The sequence below is a fragment of the Elgaria multicarinata genome, chromosome 5, assembly GCF_023053635.1.
Source record: "Elgaria multicarinata webbii isolate HBS135686 ecotype San Diego chromosome 5, rElgMul1.1.pri, whole genome shotgun sequence".
Classification (NCBI taxonomy): Eukaryota; Metazoa; Chordata; class Lepidosauria; order Squamata; family Anguidae; genus Elgaria; species Elgaria multicarinata.
Genome location: NC_086175.1, coordinates 75,914,197 through 75,939,320, shown reverse-complemented (window position 1 = coordinate 75,939,320; position 25,124 = coordinate 75,914,197). Strand labels below are relative to the sequence as shown.

At 43.3% G+C, this 25,124-nt stretch overlaps 1 protein-coding gene across 2 annotated transcripts in view; it reads right to left on the bottom strand.

Moving 5' to 3' along the window:
* Positions 1–4,414, bottom strand: part of GRIK1 (glutamate ionotropic receptor kainate type subunit 1) — a 185,155-nt gene extending 180,741 nt beyond the window's left edge. For both annotated transcript variants that reach the window (XM_063126714.1, XM_063126715.1), the window contains exon 1: positions 4,123–4,414. In XM_063126714.1, the coding sequence (XP_062982784.1) occupies positions 4,123–4,246 (124 nt within the window). In that variant the 5' untranslated portion in view covers positions 4,247–4,414. The remainder of the gene's footprint in view (positions 1–4,122) is intronic.
* Positions 4,415–25,124: the final 20,710 nt, after the last annotated feature.

Genomic DNA, 25,124 nt, shown 5'->3' with positions numbered 1-25,124 from the left:
AACCATTTTAGTTCAAAATGACACAGATAAATGGAACAATATGAGAAAATATCGACCATTTCTCCATTGGAGACTGCCACTGTAATTTAACACATCAAAGAGCAGGAAGTAATATCCCTTCCCAAGAAGCCTTATATCACCCTCCATCATGTGAGGGTAACCAATGGATGGTATCTTCCCAACCTCATATGGAACACAGAGAAAAGCCTGCCCAGACTTGTCCCAACAGGAAGGAAATACTTTAAGACTGACTGACAAGGTCATAATTAGGAGAAATTGGGAAGCTACATCTGTCCCCATCTATCAATGGAGTCAGTTAAGGTCATACTTGCCCAGGCTTAATACTCCTATACCAATGCCCTGCTATGTTACTAACTTAATGTGAAACTGTGGTGTATGGTGTTAGGAAATTCAGCACAATATGCCTTTGTGAGAGGATACTGAGACAATGCTAAACCATAGGTTTTTAAATTATTATTTATTTATTATTACATTTATACCCACTTGTGAGGACGCAAAGAACCAAGTCTGCTCCTCCCTCCCTTCTCATCATGCAACATGAACACAGGGAGGAGATCAGAAGCACCTGCTTCCATTTTCAGTAGTTTGTCATTTCATCCAAACCAAGAACTGTGGTTAGTTTTAACTATTGTTTAACAAAACAAGCTAAAATTGGAAACCACAGTTTGATCTTGCCTTATTTGGAGAAACCATCATTTAAAATAACCACAGTTTGTTCTGCTTTGGACAAAGCAGCTAACTGGTTGGCTGAAAATGGAAGCAGATGCTTCGAATCTCCTACTCACGGCTATACTGGAGGGAGAGAAGGCAGGGCAGAACAGGCTCATGCATCCCTGTTAGGAACAGGCCTTGTGCACATAATGATGGTTTAGCATTAGGTCCAAACCAGGTCTTTCTGTTGCTCACAGCCCATGTCAAAGGTTCCTCATTTCTTATTTCATAAGATGCCTCATTCTTGGAATGCTAGGATCAAGCAACTAACCTAGTAGCCCCAACTCTAAGTGCTGCATCACAAGAGTTAGTGCAACTCTGGTGGCCTAACCTAAGCTGCCATAGGCATTCTTGTACCAGAACTATTCCCACAAACCCTGCACAGCACAGCAGACTCTTTTTCAGCCCCCTTGTACAACATCCTGGATAGACTGTCTAGCCCAGTAGAAACCACAGAGTTCAGTGCTAATGCGTCACAAGATAAAGGACAGAGATTTCCAAGATAGCAAGTCTGAGCCCACTGCTCCTCAGGAATGAAGTTAGGCTTGACCTGCAGCACTGCAAATTAAGCTGAGCTAGATAGCCTGGGCTGCTGATATACCATTTTCATTTCACATAATCTGAAATAGTCTCCACTACAGTTCCAATGCAATAATTAAGTGTAACTAGTTCAGGGATTGCATCCTAAGCTCTTCTTGATGTGCGTCCCAAAGCAGCTTACACACCATTGAATATATTACTATTACGCATCCAGCTTTAGCTTAATCACAAAGGGGAGCTCATTGGCTTTATAGGGACTATTCATGTAGGTAAGCACTTGTGTTCTCAAGATCAAGATTAGATATGATACAAGTGAAGGCTTCTCAGGAGGAAGCCCCTAGATAACTTTCCTGTTAGTATCTTATATGCTATTTCCATAACATGAGTTTACATGTACATGCAATGCTATTCATTGTGGACAGTTTTCCATGATTGATTTCAGAAATATTGGTGTATGAAGATAGCAGCTTTTCATTTTTAACGCATATATATCTGCCACATCTGTTTCTTCCATATATCAGTTACTACAACCCCGTATTATAAAACATTTGTTAGAAGGTGGAATATGTATTTGTTTTTATGGCCTGTAAAACAAATAACTTCTCACAAAAGAGAGATAACTAATATTCAGCATCTTTGGGTTCCTCTTAATTTTCAAGGAATTCCTTGCCACTTTGTAAGTCAACGTTCTATCACCACACAAACTTTTTTTTTTTAGAGCTTGACTTATATTCAGATGATATAATCATATGTGGATGGATGTAACTGAATTCCTTTCCCTTTAATAGGCCTATCTTCACAATTACAAATGACTACATCTCCACTAGAGATGTAAAGAGCAAAGTTACATGCTTCGGCAGACTTACTCCATTTTTCTTTAAAGTTCAAGTAACACAAAGAAACATGGTAGAACATTCTGCTTCTCATTTTATTTTATTTTCCCAGTGTCTGCTTTAGGTTTTCTCTAAATCTTTTGATACTTGGTATTCACCGTCTCACTTGACTGACACAAGAAACCCACTGTGGGAATCAGCACTTCCTGTGAACTTTGCCTGGTTTCCATGGAGTAAGTTTTCCCTTTAATTCTCTTCCTCAGAGCCTGCACACATGTGCAGTGTTTGTGGCACATTTCTGCCAAGTGAGGTTTATACCAGGATCAGCGCAAGGTAAGGAATTGTGACACACCATCATCGCCAGCCAATGTAATAACAATGGTGTCATACAATTTACAATCTGTGTGTTTCCACTCCAGCTAAATGAAGAAATATAACTACTCTCTGGCTTGCTCTTTTTAGATGGTGGAATCATCTGTTTCCTCAGTGCCATCCTTTTTGCAAAGAATAACCATGTGAACACGGAATCCTTGATCAGCAAGTATCTTAATATTTTAAATAACATGTATTTTAGTCAAGATTGTGATTTCTGGACTGTTTCCTTATTCTGACATCTCAAAGCAATGGATAAGAATATCATCACGGTCAGTTAAAAACAAATAGACATTTGTGTTTGAACTTTTAGTTTGTTCTATAGCATTTGACTGAGAAATCGTCAGTACACAGTGAAGCAGATGGTAGTCACACATTTATTTACTCTAAACTAATGTTGAATAACTAACATCAACTCCCTCTGACACGCACACACACACACAAACACTTCAATTGTTAGCACCATAAATGCAGGGCAGAATCCACAACCAAGAGATTTGCTACATCATCAAATGCTGCCCACCCGCCCACACACATCCACTTTAAAATAAGAAGGTGGGGGGAACCCTTTTTATTGCTCCATTTGTAAGAGTGTAATTGTCACAGAGTGACAATTACAAACAAGGGGGATAAGAAATCGCCACCGAGTGATCTCCAAACCTAAGATATCCCAAAGAGGGATGAGCATTTCAAAAGCAAGCCAGGCAAAACTTACACTTTTTCTGGATGGAGTGACAAGTGCAACTCACCTTAAAAAACCCCATACACACACAACACACAATCAAACTTCCTTTGCTCATTCTGCCTGCCAACTATTTCTCAGAGAGAGCTTCTGAGTAATAGCAATTGGCGGCGGGCTGTATATGCATTACTGGTCCAAGACACAGGAGAAAGGGAGAGGAGAATCGCAAAGCGAACCCCTCCCGGGGAATAGGGTCCTTCCACTGCCAGCCCAGGAGCGAGACCGAGGTCAGCTGTGCAGTGGCTACAGCCAGCCCAGGGCTAGGAGGAGTCACTTCACACTGCGGACCTGTAATAAGCGACGCAGGAGGCAACGAGTAAGCCGTCCAAGCAACGTGTGGGAGAGGAGGAGGAGGCGTGTACACACAGGCACACGCCGATATTTTCGGACCGATTTTCGCATATCTTCTTTTTCTGATCGGAGTGATTATTCCCGGGAAGAGGGGGTGGGCTTTCCCCCTTTTCACCGGCAGCCAGATTACACAACCGATTACAGGTTGTTGGGTGTGTGTGTGTGTGTTTGGCAGGGAGGTGGAGGCTGGTGACTCCGTTTTCCGTGGAGCTGTCAATCCAACTCCGGGTTCCAGTCAGAACCAGCCAGAACTCTATGTAAGGTGCCAAACCTATTGTGGGGCTAGGTTTCAGCACCTCGGATAGCTCCGTTAGAGTTCTGGCTGATTCTGACTGAAACCCGGAGTGGATTCACAGCCCCACCGAAATCGGAGCCACCAGCCTCCGCTGGAAGACCAGTCAGAATAGCGGGGAAGATGCCGAAGCAACACACACACACACACACACACACACACACACACACACACACACACACACACACACACACACACACACACACACACACACACACACACACACACACCTCCCCAAGCCCGCTTTGCCCGGCACTCACCGATCCTGAGCACTTGCTGGGAAGTCTGAGGGATGCCCAGACCCAGGTAGAGGAGGAGGAATAAGAGTCCCCTGCCGGCCTCCATGGCAGAGTCCCTGGGCTCGCAGCAAAGGGGTCTCCCCATCGCCTTCACTCCTGCCCGGGATTCATGCTCCAGCCCCTCGGCCACGCGCGCCTGCTTCCTGGCACTCAGGCGCCGTCTGCTCCGACCTGGGCCGGCGCTCTGCCCCTCATTCTTTCTTGGGTTTCCTGCTCATGGTAAAGCGAAGAGAGGGGTGGTCGGACGGAGGGGGCTGGCCGCGGGCTGGCCGACGTGCTTCACACCATGAGCAAGAGCCGCTGCTGAGCCTGCTCCTCCGGGAAATCCACTTGGATCTGCGGGTTTCTTTGGCTCTCGCTCGCTCTCTTTAGCCCATCATCCCTCCCCGCTGCATCCGAGGGCTGGCGAGTGGTAGGGACGGGATCGCCTCGTCGTCGTCGTCGTCGTCGAGCTGAAGGAAGCGATTCACGGGGCGGGGGAGGCGCTGCGCCGCTGGAAATGGCCGGTGGGGTTTCCCTCTGCCGACCTGCCGCCAAGTGCAAAAGTGGAGAAGCAAAGGCAGGCAGGGGGGAGGTGGGGGGAAGCTCTTGCAGTATCTGATCCGGGGGCAGATGATCTGGGACGGAGCCGCCGCCGCCGCCGCCGCCGCCGCTCCCTCCTCTCTTTGCGCGCCTCCCTCCGCCGCACACACCCGCGCGCACGCCCCCAAGTCCACTACTTTCAGCCTCTTCGCTCCGGAACGGATGGAGCCTTCGCTCGCCTCCCGACGACACCAGCCAGGCTCATCTCTGCATTGGCCAGAGCTGGCGCTGCTCTCGGGGAACCAGTCAAGGGACACTGTCGGACTCGAAGCTGCTCCATTGGACAAAAGTGAGCGAAAATCCTTGGGTGACGTCAGCCGGGCTCTCTGGGTCTGGGCTTCTCCTCCCCTACCCCTCCCTTCCCCTCTCCTCCCCACCACCCTGGACCCGTTTACATCGCTCTCCCCTCCCCCTTTCCTTGATCGGCAGGCCTTCTGCAGTTCAGGCACAAGATCTGGACGGATTCTGAGACTTATTGTGTGAGCTGGGGTCCCTCCTTGGTTTGGGGACATTACGAGTCAAAAAGAGAGAAGCAGTGAAACCCCTGAGCATGTGCCGAGTGCCTTTCCCAAGTAACCCTGACTTCCAAGCAAGCTCATCTCCTTCTAGCCCTCGGTCAGGTTGCAATCTCAGGAGGAAGCAGCACAACAGCATGTGCAGAACCTGAATACAGCAACCAGCCATCTCTCCGCACTCCGCCACCACACGGAAGCAGATTGGCATCATCCAGACACATGGGACATGACTGTTGGGCCATTTGGCATGTTTGGCACTGACAAGCCAAAGTAGGGCTTCTGCTTGTGAGTGTCAGTGCAACTCCCTTTTCACCCCCCATCAGTGGCGCCACCCTGGCTCCACAAGCGCCCTTCTGCAGTGCACTGGTTTCCAGCTTCTATCAAACCGGCCCCTGCGGAGGGACGGTGTGCAGTGGTTCCCTAACAAGAGAGGGCTCCATGGAGCAGACTACCAAAGCAGCCCTCATGTAGTCGTGGCTGTCCCAGCTTGAGCCAGGGCTGCTGGGTGGGTGGGAGGCATGGGGCAACTTTGCCCTCAGGCCCACACAAAGCCTCAGCTCCTGCACGTGCACCCCCTAACCCCAGCCCTGTCTCATGGCTCACCAGAGTCCCACACCCACATGGAGAGCAGCAGCAGCAGCAGCAGCAGCAGGGCCCTGAACATCATGCCTGTCCCAAGCCCCATAACTGCTCTGTGTGGCTCAGGCTGGCGGAGGGTTGGCAGCAGGTTCCTGTGCATTCCTTCTCCGAGGAGAAGGAGGCCATGTGAGTAAAGGCAATTAAATGGGGCGGGTGGGAGGGCCTGTACTTCAAATGTCAACGTTTCCTTCCTCAGCTGATCCTCTGACTAGCACTGGCAGCTGAGGCTAAAGTATGTGGACTCATTATGGCTCATGGGGATAGTAGTAAGTTGGGGGTTGTTTGTTTAGTAGGGCCAGGTTCATGCCCCCTTTCCCCCTTTTCCTCCTAGAGCTTGCCATTGCGGCACCGCTTTGCTGCCTCTTTGTCGCTGAACCCTGCGGTTTCGCAGGGTGGTGGCAGGTAATCTCCATTGCAGAAGCAGTGCAGGCTTTCTGGTGGCCATCGGGCTCATCGGGCTGACCCCTGCCCTCTGCCTGGCTTCTAGCAACCAATCAGCCACCATCACCTGCCCTGGAACACCCCTGGCTCAACGCTAGAGTGAGATCACGGAGCAGAAGGTGATTTTGCTTTGAAGGAAAACGTTGGCACAAGTCCCTGACTTTTTAATGCACAGCTTTGGGGAAAAGCTGCACAGTGGCTGTGAGTCAGTGGCTGCATCATATAACTGACACAGCGCCACCACGCAGCTACCACAGGGCAAAGAAGACATAGAGACAGCCCCCTAGACATCTGTGTAACTGGTTAAGAACAGAAAGCAAAGAGTAGGAATAAATGGTAAATTCTCCCAATAAAAGGTTCCCACAGGGATCTGTATTGGGACCACTGCTTTTCAATTTATTTATAAATGTTTTGGAATTAGGAGTGAGCAGTGAGGTGGCCAAATTTGCTGCGAGACTAGATTATTTAGGGATTAAAACAATAAGAATCTTTCCAAACTGGGAGAATGTGCATCCAAATGGCAGATACGGTTCAATGTAAGTAAGTGTAAAGTGATGCAAGTTGGGGCAAAAAAACAACAACTTTAAGTAAAGCAGAAGGGATCTGAGCTGGCAGTGACTGACATCTTGGGGTTGTGGTGGAGAGATCAATGAAAATGTCAAGGCAGTGTGAAGAAGGCTACTGTGAAGAGAGCAAACTCTATGTTAAGCATAATTAGAAAAGGCGTTGAAAATAAAACTGTCATTATCAAACTGCCATTTTACAAATCTATGGTAGGAACACACTTAAAATACTGAGTTCTGGTCACTGCAACGAAAAATGGTTATTGTAGAGCTGGAAAAAGTACAGACAAGGTCAACTAAAATAATCAAGGGGCTGGAGAAACTCCCCTATGTAGGAAGGTTACAACATCTGGGATGGTTTGGCTTAGAAAAAAGTCAGGTAAAGGAAGACATGATAGAGGTGTACAAAATTATGCATGGTGTGGATAGGGAGACATTTTTCTCCCTCTTAATACTAAAACCTGGGCTCATCCCATGAAGCTGACAGATAGGAAGAAGTACTTCTTCACAGCACATAGTTAAACGCTGGAATTCACTTCCACAAGATGTAGTGATGGCCAGCAATTTGGATGGTTTTTAAAGGGGGTTCGACAAATTCCTGGAGGAGAAGGCTCTCAGTGGCTACTAGTCTTAATGGCTACATGCTACTTCCACTATCGGAGCAATATGCCTATATATACACCAGTTGCTGGGGAACGTGGGTGGGAGGATGCTGTTGCACTCACGTCCTGCTTGTGGGATTCCCATGGGTATCTGGTTGGCCACTATGTGAACAAGAGTGCTGGACTATATAGGCCTTTAATCTGTTCCACTCTGGCTCTTCTTATGTTCTTATGTGAATGGGCCAAAGTCACAAATAGGTACCATTATATTCTAGTGAAGATTGGGACCCAAATCATGACCCAAGGCTAAAGCCCTAGTTGCACTCAGGCTTACTTTCTGAGTAGGAAAGGATAGAATTGAGATGTGCCAATTTTGGGAAATGACCCAATGGATAAAAATTATGTGTTCATGGGCAAACACTTGTATGTTCCCCCCCAGGCCTGAGCATACCCCAGAAACCACTTCAGGGACAAAAATGTTGGGCACCCCTGCCCTAGGGAGTAGTGGCCTGACAATATCAGTTCCCTGCAGTGTATCATTTAGAACATAATTTACAAGCATTTTACAAGAAATTTACCTGTGAATTCCATGAAATTACAAATCAAAGCAAGTCGTGCTTCTATGGGGTCACCAGGATCTTGTATTCTCCTGTGACAAAATATGACTGAATGATGATTAACAATTTTTATTTCTACTGCTCTCCTGACTTGATTCATAATGGGGATGCACGGACAAGTATCAGTTTAAAAGTCAGCCACCATACCATCCACTTCATTGACATAAGGCAATGTTTCTCAAGCAGAAAATTACAAAGTTGAAATGGAAAATGCATTGGCTTTACTAGTAACTTATTTCACTCCTAAAAAATCCTGTAAATGCCTGCACACGGGAAGCAAATGAAAGAGTATCACAAAACCCAAATGAATGAGTATAACAAAACACAGGAAATTTATTATTGAGTACAAGCTACTGAATACACATATGATAAATTTTCAAAAGCAAACACTAGCAATATTCCAATGCTACAAAAGAAAAGCTTCTATTGGAGTTTAAACTGAATTTCTATGTTAGGTCTGCCAAGAAAAGATTCTATGAAGGTGTTGTTGCTGTTGTTTTTAAATCACCAATATTAACTTTAAGCATGATAAGTCTTGCTTAATTTTAAGTAGTTTCTCCCTTCATGCTGAAATTAGTTGCAGTTAATCATATGCTTTCAGATAAGAATGCTTAAGTGCTGTACCAGAGCCAGCAAAAAAGATGTGTCCAGACAGTTGTTCTGGGGGGTCGGGGCAATCAGTTCTAGGTTGGGAAAGAGAATTTCTCAAAGTGTGGCAATACGTCATTAGTGGGGCACCTAATGTCAGGGATGCGTTAAGGTGGATTCCTGCATTGAGCAGGGGGTTGGATTCAATGGCCTTATAAGCCCCTTCCAACTCTACTAGTGTATGCTTCTACAAAACAGTGCCACCTAGTGTCAGAATGAAAATCCATCATAAATAGATATTATCTCTGCCCTCATCTTGACCAACGAGGATAATGCTGTGCTTGGCGGATCGGCACATTGCCGATCCTTCCAACCATCTACATTGGAAGGAGCACAGTTGAGGGCTTTCCAGGCACCGGCATTGCTGGTGCCACTGCACCGCACATCTGAGCACTCACGCGGCCAGTCTGGGGGCGCCTGGGAGCATCTGTGCCCCCTCTTCTATGGTTAGTGAGGGTTTTAAGGAAAAAAGGGGACTGATGTGTGTGTTTTGCTTGCTTGTTTGTTTAGCTGTAAACAGCTACCGGGGGGGGGAATGGGGTGCTACCTCCCTGGCGGGATTTCTAACCCCCCTTCCTTTAATTTTTTTTTCATAACAAGGCTCTGCAGAGGCGCGGAGCCTTGCTCCAATCTAAAAAAGTCGGGGTAAGTGCCCGACTTTTTTAGTGCTGAGCTTCAGGGGCTTTGCCCCTGAATTGCTTTGGACTGGCGGCTGCATCTTGTAGATCACCTGCCACCAGTCCAAAGCAATCCAGGGACAAAGCACCCATGTAGACGAGCATGTAGACACAGGATTGCAGGGGGAAAGGGCAGGAAATGTCTTGTTTGTTACAACGTCATGAAATCGACCCGGAAACTTCTGGGAGTGGTCAGTCGTGAGCATACTATAAATCGCTCATTTAGAGATCCCAGAATATGTTCCTGATGGAAGAGGCACAAGCTGATATAGGGAGAAGGAATACGATTGAGGGAATCCAGCCAGTCCAGCACTAGCAGTCAGAACACTTGGGAGGTGGAGGAAGAGGACTTGCCATCACTGCAACTCACCAGCTGTTCCTTTTTATTGCTGCCAGTCTCCTCTGGAGGAGAGATGGGGAGCCAGCTGTGAAACACCTGGCCTACTGAGAACTCTGGACCACCCCCACCCCCATCCCCTCTGAACTGTTTTTAAGCAAGGCTGCTGTGTCCACTTGTAGCACAACAAGCACAGTATTACTAGTGTGGATTATCTGTTTGTTTTGGTCGGCTAATTTTGATTTTGATTTACACTTGTTATTTTATTGTAATATTGACTTCGTTCTATGTTTATTGAAGTCTAGCAGAGCTGCTCATTTCTCTCAAAAGTTAAGGAGTCTTCTTCCTTAAAGTTGCCTATCAATAGCACCTGGACAGCAACTGGCACACAGGTCACCTGACCAAAGGCTTCTAAATTTGCATTGACACATATCAATTAGCATATGCAAATTGGTGTCCTTTTATATCCTCTTTTTTGGTGATGCATGTCCTCCATTTTTGTGATTCACAAGTGGCCACTCTACCTGTCTTTCTTCCATCATGGATGTTAAAGTGTCACACATGCTGTTCCTAGTGGTCTCTTTCCAGGCACTGCCCAGATCCAGATCCTTTAGCTTCAACAATGTTGTTGCATCATTCCTTGGTAGCCTGGCCATTATCTAATGTCTATTTTATTTTTGTATTTGTGACACTTATATACCACTGAATATAATAAAATATCTCAGCAGTTGGTTTCAGTGATACTGAAGTTCCTTAGCAATTCCAAACCTTCAAAAGAGCTGAGACAACCTTAAATGCCATTTAAAAAATAGTGACAAGCAGTCACCATTGTACATTTAGTTTCTCCAGTTAATTTGTTAAATGGAGAAAGTTGCATTGATTTTAATGGGACTAAATGGAACTAAATGCCAGACAAACTTATTATTATTGCATCGTCATCGTCATCGTCATTTTGTTGCTGCTAGTGCCAATCTGATCTTGTCCACAACTTATGCTATTCTTCAGAACTAAGCATGCAGACTACCAAAACATTTGCTAGGTCATGTTTTGCTGAGCAGGTATAATAATACTGGCATTTCAGCAATAGTGAATTCTAACTGAGGGCTGTGTATTGCATTCACCATGGAGATAGGCTTCCTTGTGCTAAGCCCCCAACCACCATCTCCACTTATTTTTGGAACAACTCACTACATAAACAGCCATCAACATATATATCATATTATTGTAGAACAGCCTTTCCCAACCTAGTACATGGGAGATTATTTCAGGGAAGAAGCCAGGCCAAAATGGATGCCTACAGGGCCGGTGCTACCATAGAGGCCACTAGAGCGCCAAGCTAAGAGGGGCGCCAGGCACAGCGCAGCACTCACACGCATTGGCTGTGAGCCGGCCCAGCCCGATGATTCAGCTGGGCCTGGGCAGGCGAGATGGTGCCCTGCGCCCGCCCAGCTGAAGCGAAGCCAGGGGCACTTGGGTGGGGGTGGGGCGGCTCCACGTTCGGACTTCTGGAACGCGCCCAGAAGAGAGAGAGAGAGAGAGAGAGAGAATGTATGGGTGAATGGGGTGCATGAGGTCTTTGAGTTCATGCGTGTGTTTGTTTGGAGTGAGTGATGCTGAGTATGTGTGTGTGCGCGTGTGTGAGTTGGGGATGATTTGGAGGTGATATTCCTATTAAATAATGCATTTTAGACCCATTGACATTCCTTTCCAATTTGTTTGCTATAATTGGCATGACGTATTTCTTGCACTTTAAAATAAATTTAGCAGTTTCAAGTTTTATGCTTCTTATTTTTTCCAGGAAACATATGTTCTTAAAAATCAAAGTTGGCATTTTTGGGTGTGGGTGTGTGTGTGTGGGTGTGTGTGAAAGTAGCTCACCTTGCCTAGGGTGCAAAATAGTCTGTCACCAGCCCTGTAGGCCTAACAGAAGAAGAGCTTTATTACCCAGAACAATCTAGGACACAGTGCCACTGCTACCCATAGCAAGAATAGCAATATAGCAGTGAAACACCTCATCACAGTGCCCTCCTGATATTTTGGAGTACAATTCCTATAATCCCTGACCAGTTGCCATGCTGGTTGGGGCTGATGGGAGATGTAGTCCCAAAATCTGAATGGCACCATTTTGGGGAAGGCTGTTACAGAGTCTCTCTGCCCCCAATGCAGCTAATTATGTGGACGAGGGGCAGGAAAACACTACTCTCAACTTGCATGTTAAGTGATATTGCATTCAGCCAGCTTTGGAAAACATCACAGGCACAGAGATCATGATCCCCAAGGCATGGTGGGGTGGGGTGGGGGGGCTTGGCACAGGTTACGATGGTGAAGAAGAGGAGCAACTCTAGTGGTCCTATGCTGGGATACGGACCTTTGGCAGGGGCCCAAACATGCCCACCGTTGATGCTGGCACTGTGTTCAAAAAAGATAAGAAATATTTGCACATTTGCTTTTTTAAAAAACCATCTGTTCTGATCAGTATGGCTCTCTTGAGGATTTTTAGGCTCTGGACCTCTGAGTCAACTGTTCAAAATCCACAGCAGAAGATGAATTAGTATTCAGTGACAACACTGTAATTTAGTGCACTTGGAGGGCTCCATTGTTTGAAGTATCAGCTTAGGTTTTGGTTCATAATGTCCAAATCATATTTTCTTGTGGCCTTTCTTTGGCCAGCATCCTGTAGTATGCTCAAATAAAATGAACAGAGTCAGAGAAAATCCCAGCCATTTTCTGGCTAATGCTCCCTTTCTGTGTCAAACAGATTTCAGTGCCCAGAGCCTTTTGTATGTGAGATGTTGTTCAGAGCAGGCTGGCTGCCACATTTGCTTACTCTTTCATTACACTGCCAATAGTTAATTTGGTTCATTAGGAAAAATGCTTTGGAACACCTTCAGAATTTTCTTAGAGCCACAGGCACACCATGCTGAAATCACAATGTTTGCAAGCTGCTTACAACATGGATTCAGCCCATTGCAAGGAGAATCTTCACAGGTGTGGCAAAAGTAAGGCAATATTGAGGCAGTAGCTAAATCTTGTTGATTTTTCCTGTATAATATTGCCAGGATTCGATCATTTTTGTCTGTCTCTTCCGCCAAGACGCTTGTTCATGCACTGGTTATTTTACGGTTGGACTACTGCAACCTTCTTCTCTCTGGCCTTCCTTCTTCTCACATCAGTCCGTTGGTTTCTGTTCACCACTCTGCCGCAAAGATCATCTTCTTGGCTCGCCGCTCTGACCATGTTACTCCGCTTCTGAAATCTCTTCATTGGCTTCCAATTCACTTCAGAATCCAATATAAACTTCTCCTGTTAACCTTCAAAGCTTTTCACGGTCTAGCTCCTTCCTATCTCTCCTCTCTCATCTCACACTATTGCCCCGCTCGTGCTCTTCGCTCCTCTGATGCCATGTTTCTCGCCTGCCCAAGGGCCTCTACTTCCCTTGCTCGGCTCCGTCCATTTTCTTCTGCTGCCCCTTACGCCTGGAACGCTCTTCCAGAACATTTGAGAACTACAAGTTCAATCGCAGCTTTTAAAGCTCAACTAAAAACTTTTCTTTTTCCTAAAGCTTTTAAAACTTGATGTTGTGCAGACTTTATACTGTTAGTTTTACCCTACCCTGTGCCTGCTTACCCTACCCTGTGCCTGTTTGCATTCTCTTCCCCTCCTTATTGTTTTACTATGATTTTATTAGATTGTAAGCCTATGCGGCAGAGTCTTGCTATTTACTTTTTTACTCTGTACAGCACCATGTACATTGATGGTGCTATATAAATAAATAAATAAATAATAATAATAATAATAATAATAATAATAATAATAATTAAAACTGGCATGAAAGCTCTTTATGGGATTCATCCAGATGAAGTGATGCCTTGAGTAAGTCATGCAAATGTTATGGCTCCTGTATAAGAACTACCACACAAAAGCCTTTCCCACACAACTCTTTGAACTACTTTAATCCACAGTTCAACCAAATAAGAGGGCAATACTAAATAAGTTTCGCATCTCTGCCCTCCAAAATGCCCTTTTCTGCCAGACAGGCCTCTGAGCCCATCTAGCTGTGTCCCATGACTGGGGATGGGGATGGAGCCTGCCAGGATCCAGCTGATCCATGGGCCCTCCCCACTGGCATACCCCTATCCATCCCATTTCTGCCTTCCCAGTTTTGGAGTGTTGACTTTGGGTATGGAACTTTCCATGGCAGCTAGGAGGGGACGATGACATAGCTATGTCCCACAGCCTTGGATGAGGGGAGATCCTCACCATTTTACAGCTCCTGGGATGACCGTAGGATTACTCTGCCCATTGGTTAGTTAATTCCTGTATTAATTGGAAAAGGCAGACTTCCATCAGTAGAGTTTTGAGTTAAGGGAACCCTTTTCAAAACTACTTTATAGCTACTTTGATTCTGGTATGCTACTATAATAGCAAATGAAAGAGAGAGAGAAATATTAAAGATGCCCTCTCCTTCTAACAAGGCATTCTAGCATAAGCATTTTGTTTATGAAATAGTAAGTTATTGTACACTTACTTCAATGACTCAAAAAGATATAGTAAGTGATGTTATCCAGAATCCAAAGAATTACACAATTCTTTTTATGCCTGCAAAAGTGCTTAGGCCTCCCAATAGCAGCCCCAATGCTGCATGACAAATCATTTTTGGAACTGTGGAGTCTATACAACAGCAGGGTCTGCAATTAAATCCTACTGGACATAGTCAAGCCATTGGGTATGCATGTCTAATATAGCTCTTTGAATTTTGGCTATTCAGCCTTTGGTAATATGCAAATATTTAAATATAACTGATTAATCACTCATCTAGAAGGTAGATGTTTAACTAAAACAAACCACTTTAATCAGTTGGCTAATTTTTTGGACATGTACATCCATTTTTTAATTTTTTAATTTATTACATTTTTATACTGCCCATCAGCCGAAGCTCTCTGGGCAGTGCACAATTAAAAACCATAAAATACAAGTATAAATTTAAAACATTAAAAAGTTTAAAAGGCGATATAAAACCAGCTACGTTAAAGACCAGCGAAAGCCTGTGTAAAAAGCTATGTCTTCAGGAGGTGTTTAAAAGATAGTACATTTTCCACCTTCCGAACCGCACAAGGGAGGGTCCTCCAGAGGGTGGGTGCCACCTCAGAGAAGGCCCACCACTGAGGTTCTTCATGGCAGCATTCCGTTCATCTCAGAATGGCCAGCATGACCTCGTCTGAGGATCGTAGTTGTCACCTAGGTGTACATCATATTATGCCTGTTAAAACCTCCTCTTTATTTTATAAGTGATAGCTTATTTATAATATGATGGCCAATAGTTTTAGATTACAATGTATTACAGCTGTAGCTTTAAATCATGCCAAAATAGTTACTGTAACTCTACCTATTATGGGAACGAATTTGGCTTTTATTACAAGGTCAATTAAAAGCTATTAATGTAGCCAGCATTATACCTGTATTGGAAACTCTCTCCCTCACCAATGCTTTGGTGTGGAAGTGACAATGAAAATGGAATCTCACACACATTGGTGTGTGTCCAGAATGCAGACTGTGAAACTTGGGGATAGTTGTCCCCATGAGACTTCTAGACAGAGAGATGAAAACACCATGAACGTGACTGACGCCACAATGAAATTTCTTCTTATTTTGTTGGTGAGAAATCCAGTAATTCCAGAGCTACCACAACAATTGGTAACTGCTAGTTGTCTGGCTGCTAATTGTCTGTTTAGATGTGAGATCTAGTTTTTTTATTTAAAGGTTATGCCACATCGTATTCAGCAGTGCATTGCAGATGTTAGTAGCTTTTACATTTCCAAACAGAAACATGCTCTATCACACCTCACTAACTCTGACAGGACTCACATGCAGCCTCAAACACAAAAATTGATATCTGCATGTAAAAGTAAAAAGTATAGTGGCATGTAAAAGCCACTATAAATCAGCATTTCAAAAAAAAATTAAAGTAAAGGCTTTCTTCATAAAGGCTTTCATCAAAGTGTGTATGTCCTTGATTCAACAAAGGAAATCCTTGTAGGACTCCACACATGGACCTGGTTTGCATATAACAATAAACCATGGTTTAATTAAGCATGGTTTGTTATATTATGGATTGTCATTATGTACAAATACAAAACTATGGATTGATTATGGGTTGTTAACCATGAAGAGAACCCATGGTTTGTTGTTGGGTTGTTAAATGTGGATTGTTTAAACTATGGGTTCTTTGAACAGCCCATAGCATGAGCCCCAAACTGGGTTTTGTTAGGCTGCAGAGGCCACGGCAAGAGTGGTAAAAAATCAGGTTGCACTGCACTGCTGCAAAGGCAGGTGGTGAAAAGAGTGAGAGGAGAGAAGGAGGAGGGAAGCAACAAATCATGGAACGAGAAAATAAACCATGGGTTAGCATTATGTGCAAATGTGCGCAAAAAGGTGATGTAAGCGATACACATAAAACCTTATACCCAGCAGCCAGGGATACACACATGGTGATCCATGCTGGAATAAAGCCATTTATGTATCTCCTGAACTGTTTGGTGTTTTCAGTTTTGATCACATTTCTCCACTGCTCATGTTTTCGTGGTCAGAAAATCAGGTGTTTACCTGGTCTAACAGGGAATTGGTAGTGTCAAAGCTGGCCACACCAGTCAATCACAGGGAGAGAAATGTTTAAAATGCTCTTCTCATACTGATACTTACTAAAAAAAATAAACAAAAAAACCACCTATCAATATCTGTTGGAAAACGCCCACATATTTTTCTAAGAAAGGAAATAAAAACCAATAGCCTTATCTAAGATTTGCTGTACAGGGTAATAAATGCTTAGAATGTGGCATCCCAAAGCAACAGCTATGCTATTGCAACATTGCCAGAACCATAGTTACTCTGCACAGTGGAGCTGTTAATTTGAGGAGCCAAACAAGTTGTTGTGAAAGTATTTAGGATGGAGGTGAAACATTTGTTTTAAATTGAGCCAGAACTCAATTGTGGGCCCTTGAATGGGCGCTTGAGTATGACTCACAATGTCCCAGAAAAAATTATTTCCACTTAACTTTTAGCAACTTCATGTTACACACTCTCTTCCTTAGAGATCTGTTGCAACAACAACAGCAGCAGCAAATGCACCATATGAAGTGGACAGGACATGAAATCTTACCCCATAATAAATTGTTAAGTCTTAAGGTGCCACAAGTCTTTGTTGCTTTTACTGTTTTCCTTGTTAAGCTCTTAATTTGTGCTTCTTTGTATACAACATTTATATTCTGCTCCACATCTATACAGGTTCCAGAGCAGTAAGCGCACGCGCGCGCACGCACACACGCACACACACTGATTTTTTCCCTTCACATCTTCAACCACCCCAGTGCTCTATTAGTATCTTCTCTGCACTTCTAATATGCACTTCATATTTTGTTTATAATGAAGGATAAAAAAAATCCTCTTTCTCCTTATTCCTGTGTTTTACAGACTTTTTGGAATCAGTCCACCTATTAATATATTCTATCTTTTGCCCAACCCAGAAGTTCTAGTTTATTATCAGTTCATAACAAGCAGATTTGCAATTGTTGGATTCAGAAATTAACAGACTTTAACATAATTAACATAAGGCTGTTAATCCTTTGTAAGTACTTTTGGTTTCGTTGCAGAATTGAGATCTGAGCTCCACGCAAAGAGCTTTCCCACTACATAATCTCTAGGTGGCGCTGTGCTATAGCTCAATATCACAGATACACAAGTCGAAAAACACATTTTCTGTCACTTTCAAAAACAATACCCATTTTGCTAGCTCTAAAAAAATATCCGGGAAAGTGCCCCTAAAAACAGAAATGAACTGGAAGATCATGTCGTTGTCTAAAAAACCTGTAAGTTGGTACAAGCCAGGTGTGCTTCTAAGATGGGCACAAAGGGAGAGAATTGTCTCAGGATACAGAAAACAGTTTTCCTGCTGACAAGCCCAACACATTTCGGCCTCTTTCTTTATTGTTAGGCCTTCTTCAATGGGTAATAATAATAATAATAATAATAATAATAATAATAATAATAATACATATATGGAACATGAATGAGACGACACATAAATAAAATATTTTGTAACAGTTAGAAGAGCAGAGTGCAAAGCAAGGCCTGCCCATCCATTTAAACAATACAAACCAATTTCATTATGTCACATACAACTTTTTAAATTACACAATAGGGCACATCGCAAGCAAGGCCCATGCATACATTTAAATATTGTAAAACAGTTAAAATAAATCATTCTTGTAATGACGTCTGCAGAGATTTTTAAAACAGATTGCCTTGTCCTGTAAACACTGGAGACAGCTGAAGGCTGTGTTCTTGATAGTAATAGACTTTTTCCCCCTTAGAGTTTCTTACAGGTGTTGCCATGCCAGGGCAATTCATTCAAGGTCTTTTCATATCTAGACTGAGCTACAGTCACCAGGGAGTGTTAAAAAGAACACCCTACTTGACACTTACAGGAGTGGTAAGAATTTCAACTCCTCATTTAGCCTCTGTGGAGACAGGGTCCTGTCTAAAGAACCCATAAACAACTGTGAGTAAGGAATCAGGAGCACACAATAAACTTCTTGTGTAGAAAAGCTCAATGAGCACATGCACTTATTCTTACTTCCAACTCTAAAGCTCATCTAGAATCTTCCAACTTTCAGGTTTGCATTGTTTAGCGAGAGGCCAACCCCTAATCAAGAAAGATGCCCCATCAAAAAAGAGAGGGGACCTATTGCCCTATAGAAAGAGCCTCCACATATAGCTGAATGGTATGTACAAAGAATAAAGGGTTATTTTAAATTATGCTCATTCCATTTATTCAAAAAACATCTTCATAAATTATATTTTGTTATGAGTAATGCGACCAATTTATTGGCAGTTTTTGTTACTTAACAATTATTTGAAGTTGCAAAATCAAGCCCAATATTTGAGGGCAGAACTGTGGTGTAGTCCAAGACCCAGCTCTGGGCCAAAACAGGCCTTTACATCTGTATTTAACAGAGGTTTCTCCCTCCCCATTTTTACTCTAGAGTAGGCACAGGGGGACTGATGGAACTTAAAAGCCCATTATATGGTCCCAATCTGGATCAGAAGCCCTGCACTTACTCTAGAGTAGAAATGAAGAAACAATGTAGCTTAGGGTGACCATATGAAAAAGAGGACAGGGCTCCTGTATCTTTAACAGTTGTATTGAAAAGGGAATTTCAGCAGGTGTCATTTGTATATATGGAGAACCTAGTGAAATTTCCTCTTCATCACACCAGTTAAAGCTGCAGGTGTCCTGCCCTCTTTAAAATTTGGTCACTCTAGTATAGCTCCTGCACCTTTAACTGTGGTGATGAAGAGGGAGTTTCACCAGGTTCTCCACATATACAAATGACACCTGCTGAAATTCCCTTTTCTATGCAACTGTTAAAGATACAGGAGCCCTGTCCTACTTTTCATATGGTCACCCTAATGTAGCTGCTAGTAGCTACAGATTTAAAGTAATGTCTGTTTTGTCTGTATAGAGGGAACTAGCAAAGCCAAATTCAAGGATGATCCAGTGCCAGAAATTGTGGAATCCTTTCTGATCACAAGAGTGGGAATAGGCCTATTCAGAGACACCTTAAACCCTACTGGTTAAGGCTTTTGGTTAAGCAGCAGGGTTTAAGGTGTCTTGTGTGATGTGTTTTGCTAAACCCTGTTCATGCACTAAGCACAGTCGGACCGTCTGCAGCAGGGTTAGAGACTCTAACCATGGCTTAAAGTGTTGTGTGCGACACCACGGCTTGTGGTTAGTGCTAACCCCAGAGAACCACAGTTTTGCTAACCACAGAGCCTGAAGTGTCATCTGAACAGGCCTAAAATAGGAAGGAGCAATCCAAGGTCTGCAGCCAAAGAATCAATCACATGGAAGGGGAAAAATAATTAACAGGATGTTATCACAGAAGAAAGCTGGACTGAATTACAGGAATTAGATAAAGAAATTAATACAGATTTAAAATACAAATTTAAAACAGCAAACTTAAAATTAAATTGCTTAACTGTTAAAATTCTGAGAAAATAAAAAGGTCTTCACCTGGCGTCTAAAAGAGTATAGTGTAGGTGCCAGGCGAACTACTTTAGGGAGCTCATTCCACAGTCGAGGTACCACAGTAGAGAAGGCCCTCCTCCTGGTAGCCACCTGCCTCACTTCCTTTGGTAGGGGCTCACCTGAGGATGACCTTTGGATCCGGGCAGGTACATAGGGAAGGAAGTGTTCCTTCAGATACCCAAGCAGTTTAGGGCTTTGAATATTAATACCAGCACTTTGAATCAGGTGCGGACCTAAGGCCCATAGGGCATGAAAACCAGCTGACTCAGAAGTATATATAGGCAGCAGGGCCTGTAGTGCCCAATCACCTGCTTCATGGGAACCATTATGCAGTGGAGGCTGGTGGCTTCAGCTTGAGAGTACAACTCAGAATGGAATCTCCGCCTCTCCAAAACTGGAGCCACCAGCCTCCACTGCACACTCTGGCCTTAGCTAGATGGGGCTTTATCCTGGGGCAAACCCCAGGATCATCCCTGAGCATCCTCATGATGCACAGGGGATCCTGGGATCAGGGAGGGATCATCCCTCCCTTGCCCCGGGATCTTGCCCTCCACCTTGGCCCCAGTTTTTCCTCAGGCTGAGCCCGAGACCGCGGAATGTGTAGCCCATTGCCGCGGTTTGACCCAGTTCCACGCGATTCGTCGCACAGAGCTGCTGCGCCCATCGGGGGTAGGGTGGGGGGAGCAGGAATTTAAATTATTTTTAAAAACAACAACTTACCTTTAGCGCACGAGTGTTTGTGCGCTCCTTCTTCTTTAAAAAATAAAAGAAATGGACACGACACCTCTCCTTCTGAGGATGCCATGTATCACGTGTAGACAGAAGAGGGATCTCATGATAAACACATCGCGGGATCTTCCCTCCTCTGTTGCGAGCTAAAAGGTAGGTCAGCTAAGGCCTCCATCCTCCACTATTTCAAACCTGCAGCAAGAGTTGAACTGTGAAATATGCATCAGTCTGTTAAAGGTGAAGAACAATGTGCATATCCTCCTAAATTACCTACCGGCTTCTTGGAAGTTAACACATGGTCAGCAGAAATGGATCTTCAGAGCCCTCATGACAGCCAAAAGACTTATATTATCCTGTTGGAAGGACAAATGCTCACTTCCCATAATGCAATGAACTGAGGACCTAATAACACTTATCAAGTTTTGAACGGGTGTTATATAGGCGCAACTTGCGAGTGGATAAATACCTGGATATTTGGTCTGCTTTTCTTGAATAACTCTGTATTCTGGTTTCCTATGTATAACTCTCTCCCTTTTTCTTTTCTTTTTTTAATGAACGGTACATACAATGGAAAAATGACGATATTGCTATATATGTATTGTGTGTGTTTCGTCCCTCTTTTCATTTTTGCAATGTATTTTCTGTTCTGTTTTGTTGATATTCACAATAAAAGGGGGGGGGGTTTAAAAAAGGTAAGGTAACTAGTTCAAGACCCAAAGTACCAGTCACATTTGTGATTCCTGATATGCTTGTGAGCCATTTTCGTATAGTGGTTAGAATGTTCAACTCAGCCCAATCTATCTCACAGAACATGTACACACACACACACACACACACTGACTTGAGGTCCTTGTGGGAAGGATGAGATAAATCTATATAAATAAAAATGTAAATGTCCATTCGAAACAGACGTTATATCTCCGAAAGTTCTTCACCGATTGCTTTGAAATTTTGACACAACGTTGCATTTGAATACGCGAGCGTTGTTATGTAACTATGTTCTATATGGGGTCAAAGGTTTGTCTTAAAATCGAAGAAATAGGCCTCCTCAAAACCAGTCCTGCTGATCATTGTGACATCGCCAACCAGTAGGCCAATCCGCTGCCTCTGCCTCCTCTCTTATTTGCATGTTCTCTCACAATTGGCTGAGTGAATATAGATGTCACACCTGTGACAGTTACACGTTCTGAAGAAAGGTAACTGCCAGGAGTTTCCACTAACCTCCTCACCGTAAAAACATCCTTTTTAAAAAACCAAACAATCTGCTTTACTTCATCCAAATAATGCCTCGCAGAAGATCACACTTAGGTCATCGTACTCGCAGAGTGGAAGCACTGCGATGAGAAATTGCAAATCAGACTGAGGAAGAACGGACATCAGCAAACGAGAAAAAAAGAAAAAGAATGCCTCAAATACGTGCCAAGGAACCAGGCAAGCAATGTTCAGCCAGACTTGAGGATGCACGGTTGTGAGCACGGCAATCGTGTTCTACAGCTTCAGATCTGCTTTGTTCTCAATAGAATGAACGTGACAGGCTGAGAGTGGCTGAAAGACGTCAACGAGAAACAGCACATCAGCGTCAAACACGACTTCGTGGTAAACAATCACACGATTACAATCGCCTTGCATTCCGGTACAACCCAGCTGATGATTATAATTTGAGGCGGCATGTTCTCATCGGCACTATGACTGAAGTGTGTCCTTATCGCAAGGCTCTTAAATTTAATGGAGAAACAAAAGGAATGTGTTGCGCTGCTGGAAAAATTAAACTGCCTCAAGTTGGAGAACCACCAGAGCCATTACAAACTTTGCTTGCCGGATATACCGCAGAATCAAAGCATTTCCTATCTAACATCAGGAAATACAACTCATGCTTCCAAATGACGTCGTTCGGCGCAGAAATCATCACAGCTCCATTTATGCCAACTTTCAAAGTCAAAGGACAAATTTATCATAAAGCCGGCTCCTTCCTTCCGTTTCAAGATAGTCAACATAAATTCCTACAAATGTATTTCATTGGTGATGGCAATGATGAATTGAATGCACGCTGCGGAATTTATACTGGCATAAAAAGGTCCATCGTTTCAAAACTGCAACAGCTACTTCACGAAAAAAACAATTTAGTACATTTGTTCAAAACAGCAATTGACATGATACCATCTGATACACACAAGATTGTTATTCATGCTGACAAAACGCCTACTGGAGAACATGTGCGAAGATTCAATGCTCCAACTATAGACGAAGTGGCAATTGTTATAGTCGGAGATCAATCTTGACAGGACCTTTCAAAGGTGAAGATGTCCTCATTCCTCGCATTCCTATGATTCCAACAGATATGCCATTTCAATTTAAGAGATTGCAATTCCCAATTCGATTGGCGTTTGCAATCACCATCAACAAAGCTCAGGGCCAATCTTTAGAATTGTGCAGTTTAGATTTAGACACAGATTGCTTCTCACATGGACAATTATATGTTGTGTGTTCTAGAGTCGGCAAACCAGACAATCTCTATATCCACACAGACAATGGAACAACTAAAAATATTGTATATCCACAAGCATTGTGAAATTAAACATATTAGAAACATCCGCTTTGTCTTTTCTTTCTTTTCAATTTAACCAGACTGAGCCACAGCAACGCGTCGAAACAGACGTTATATCTCTGAAAGTTCTTCACCGATTGCTTTGAAATTTTGACACAACGTTGCATTCGAATACACGAGCGTTGTTATGTAACTATGTTCTATATGGGCTCAAAAGTTTGTCTTAAAATCGAAGAAATAGGCCTCCTAAAAACCAGTCCTGCTGATCATTGTGACATCGCCAACCAGTAGGCCAATCCACTGCCTCTGCCTCCTCTCCTATTTACATGTTCTCTCCTATTTGCTCTTATAGGTCATTGTGACATCGCCAACCAGTAGGCCAATCCACTGCCTCTGCCTTCTCTCCTATTTGCATGTTCTCTCCTATTTGCTCTTATAGGTCATTGTGACATCGCCAACCAGTAGGCCAATCCACTGCCTCTGCCTCCTCTCCTATTTGCATGTTCTCTCACAATTGGCTGAGTGAATATAGATGTCACACCTGTGACAGTTACACGTTCTGAAGAAAGGTAACTGCCAGGAGTTTCCACTAACCTCCTCACCATAAAAACATCCTTTTTAAAAACCAAACAGCAGGCCAATCCACTGCCTCTGCCTCCTCTCCTATTTGCATGTTCTCTCACAAAACTTTGCAATGGCACGTGGCTTGCAGTAAAAAAATTACTGAGCAACGTCATAGAAGGAACAATCTTGACAGGACCTTTCAAAGGTGAAGATGTCCTCATTCCTCGCATTCCTATGATTCTAACAGATATACCATTTCAATTTAAGAGATTGCAATTTCCAATTCGATTGGCGTTTGCAATCACCATCAACAAAGCTCAGGGCCAATCTTTAGAATTGTGCGGTTTAGATCTAGACACAGATTGCTTCTCACATGGACAATTATATGTTGCGTGTTCTAGAGTCGGCAAACCAGACAATCTCTATATCTACACAGACAATGGAACAACTAAAAATATTGTATATCCACAAGCATTGTGAAATTAAACATATTAGAAACATCCGCTTTGTCTTTTCTTTCTTTTCAATTTAACCAGACTGAGCCACAGCAACGCGTGGCAGGGTACAGCTAGTATATAATAAATGCATACTAATGAAAAATATTTAAACCAAACAGCTTTCATTAACAAAAATACACACACACAAACACACCATGGCCTGGTTCAGATGACACACTAAACCATGCTGCTTAACCACAAAATGGTTAATAGGATGCATTAAGGTTAATGCATTCCATTAACCATTTTGTGGTTAAGCTAGGGTGACCATATTTTGGAAACCAAAAAGGAGGACAACATGGTCGCCCCCAAGGGGGCATGTCCAGCACCAAGGGGACATGCCCACCCAAACATAGCCATGGTCACATGTCTGATTTTACAGCACACATTTAAGACAAATCTGTTCTACATAACATCTTAATGTTAAAATCACTGAAATAAAGAACAAGTGAGAGATTCAATGTATCTGAAATTAACTTCACTCACTCCTACTTTTGTAGGTTTTGCTGTGCTTTGAAGCTTTTGCTATACTCTGTGTGTTACATTCTCCCCTTCCCTCATATATCTTTTCTGACTGTATCTTCACTCATTGCAAGCTGCTGTTGTTGTTAACAGGGTTTGCTACTGGCCCCAGATCTGTTTCAAATTTGGTATGGCTAAAGCTCTACCTAAAAGCTATCATGGTGCCAACTTTCAGCTCTTTATCTTTAAAAACAACAGTTTTAAAAATAATAATTTTAAAACCTCATTTTTAAAAAAAAAATCCTAAAAAATCAATGGATGAACGGATCTGTTTCAAATTTGGTGTGGCTAAAGCTCTACCTAAATCCTATCAAAGTACAAAGTTTCATCTCTTTAACTTTAAAAATGACAATTTAAAAAATAATAATTTTAAAACCTCAATTTTTAAAAAAATTCCTAAA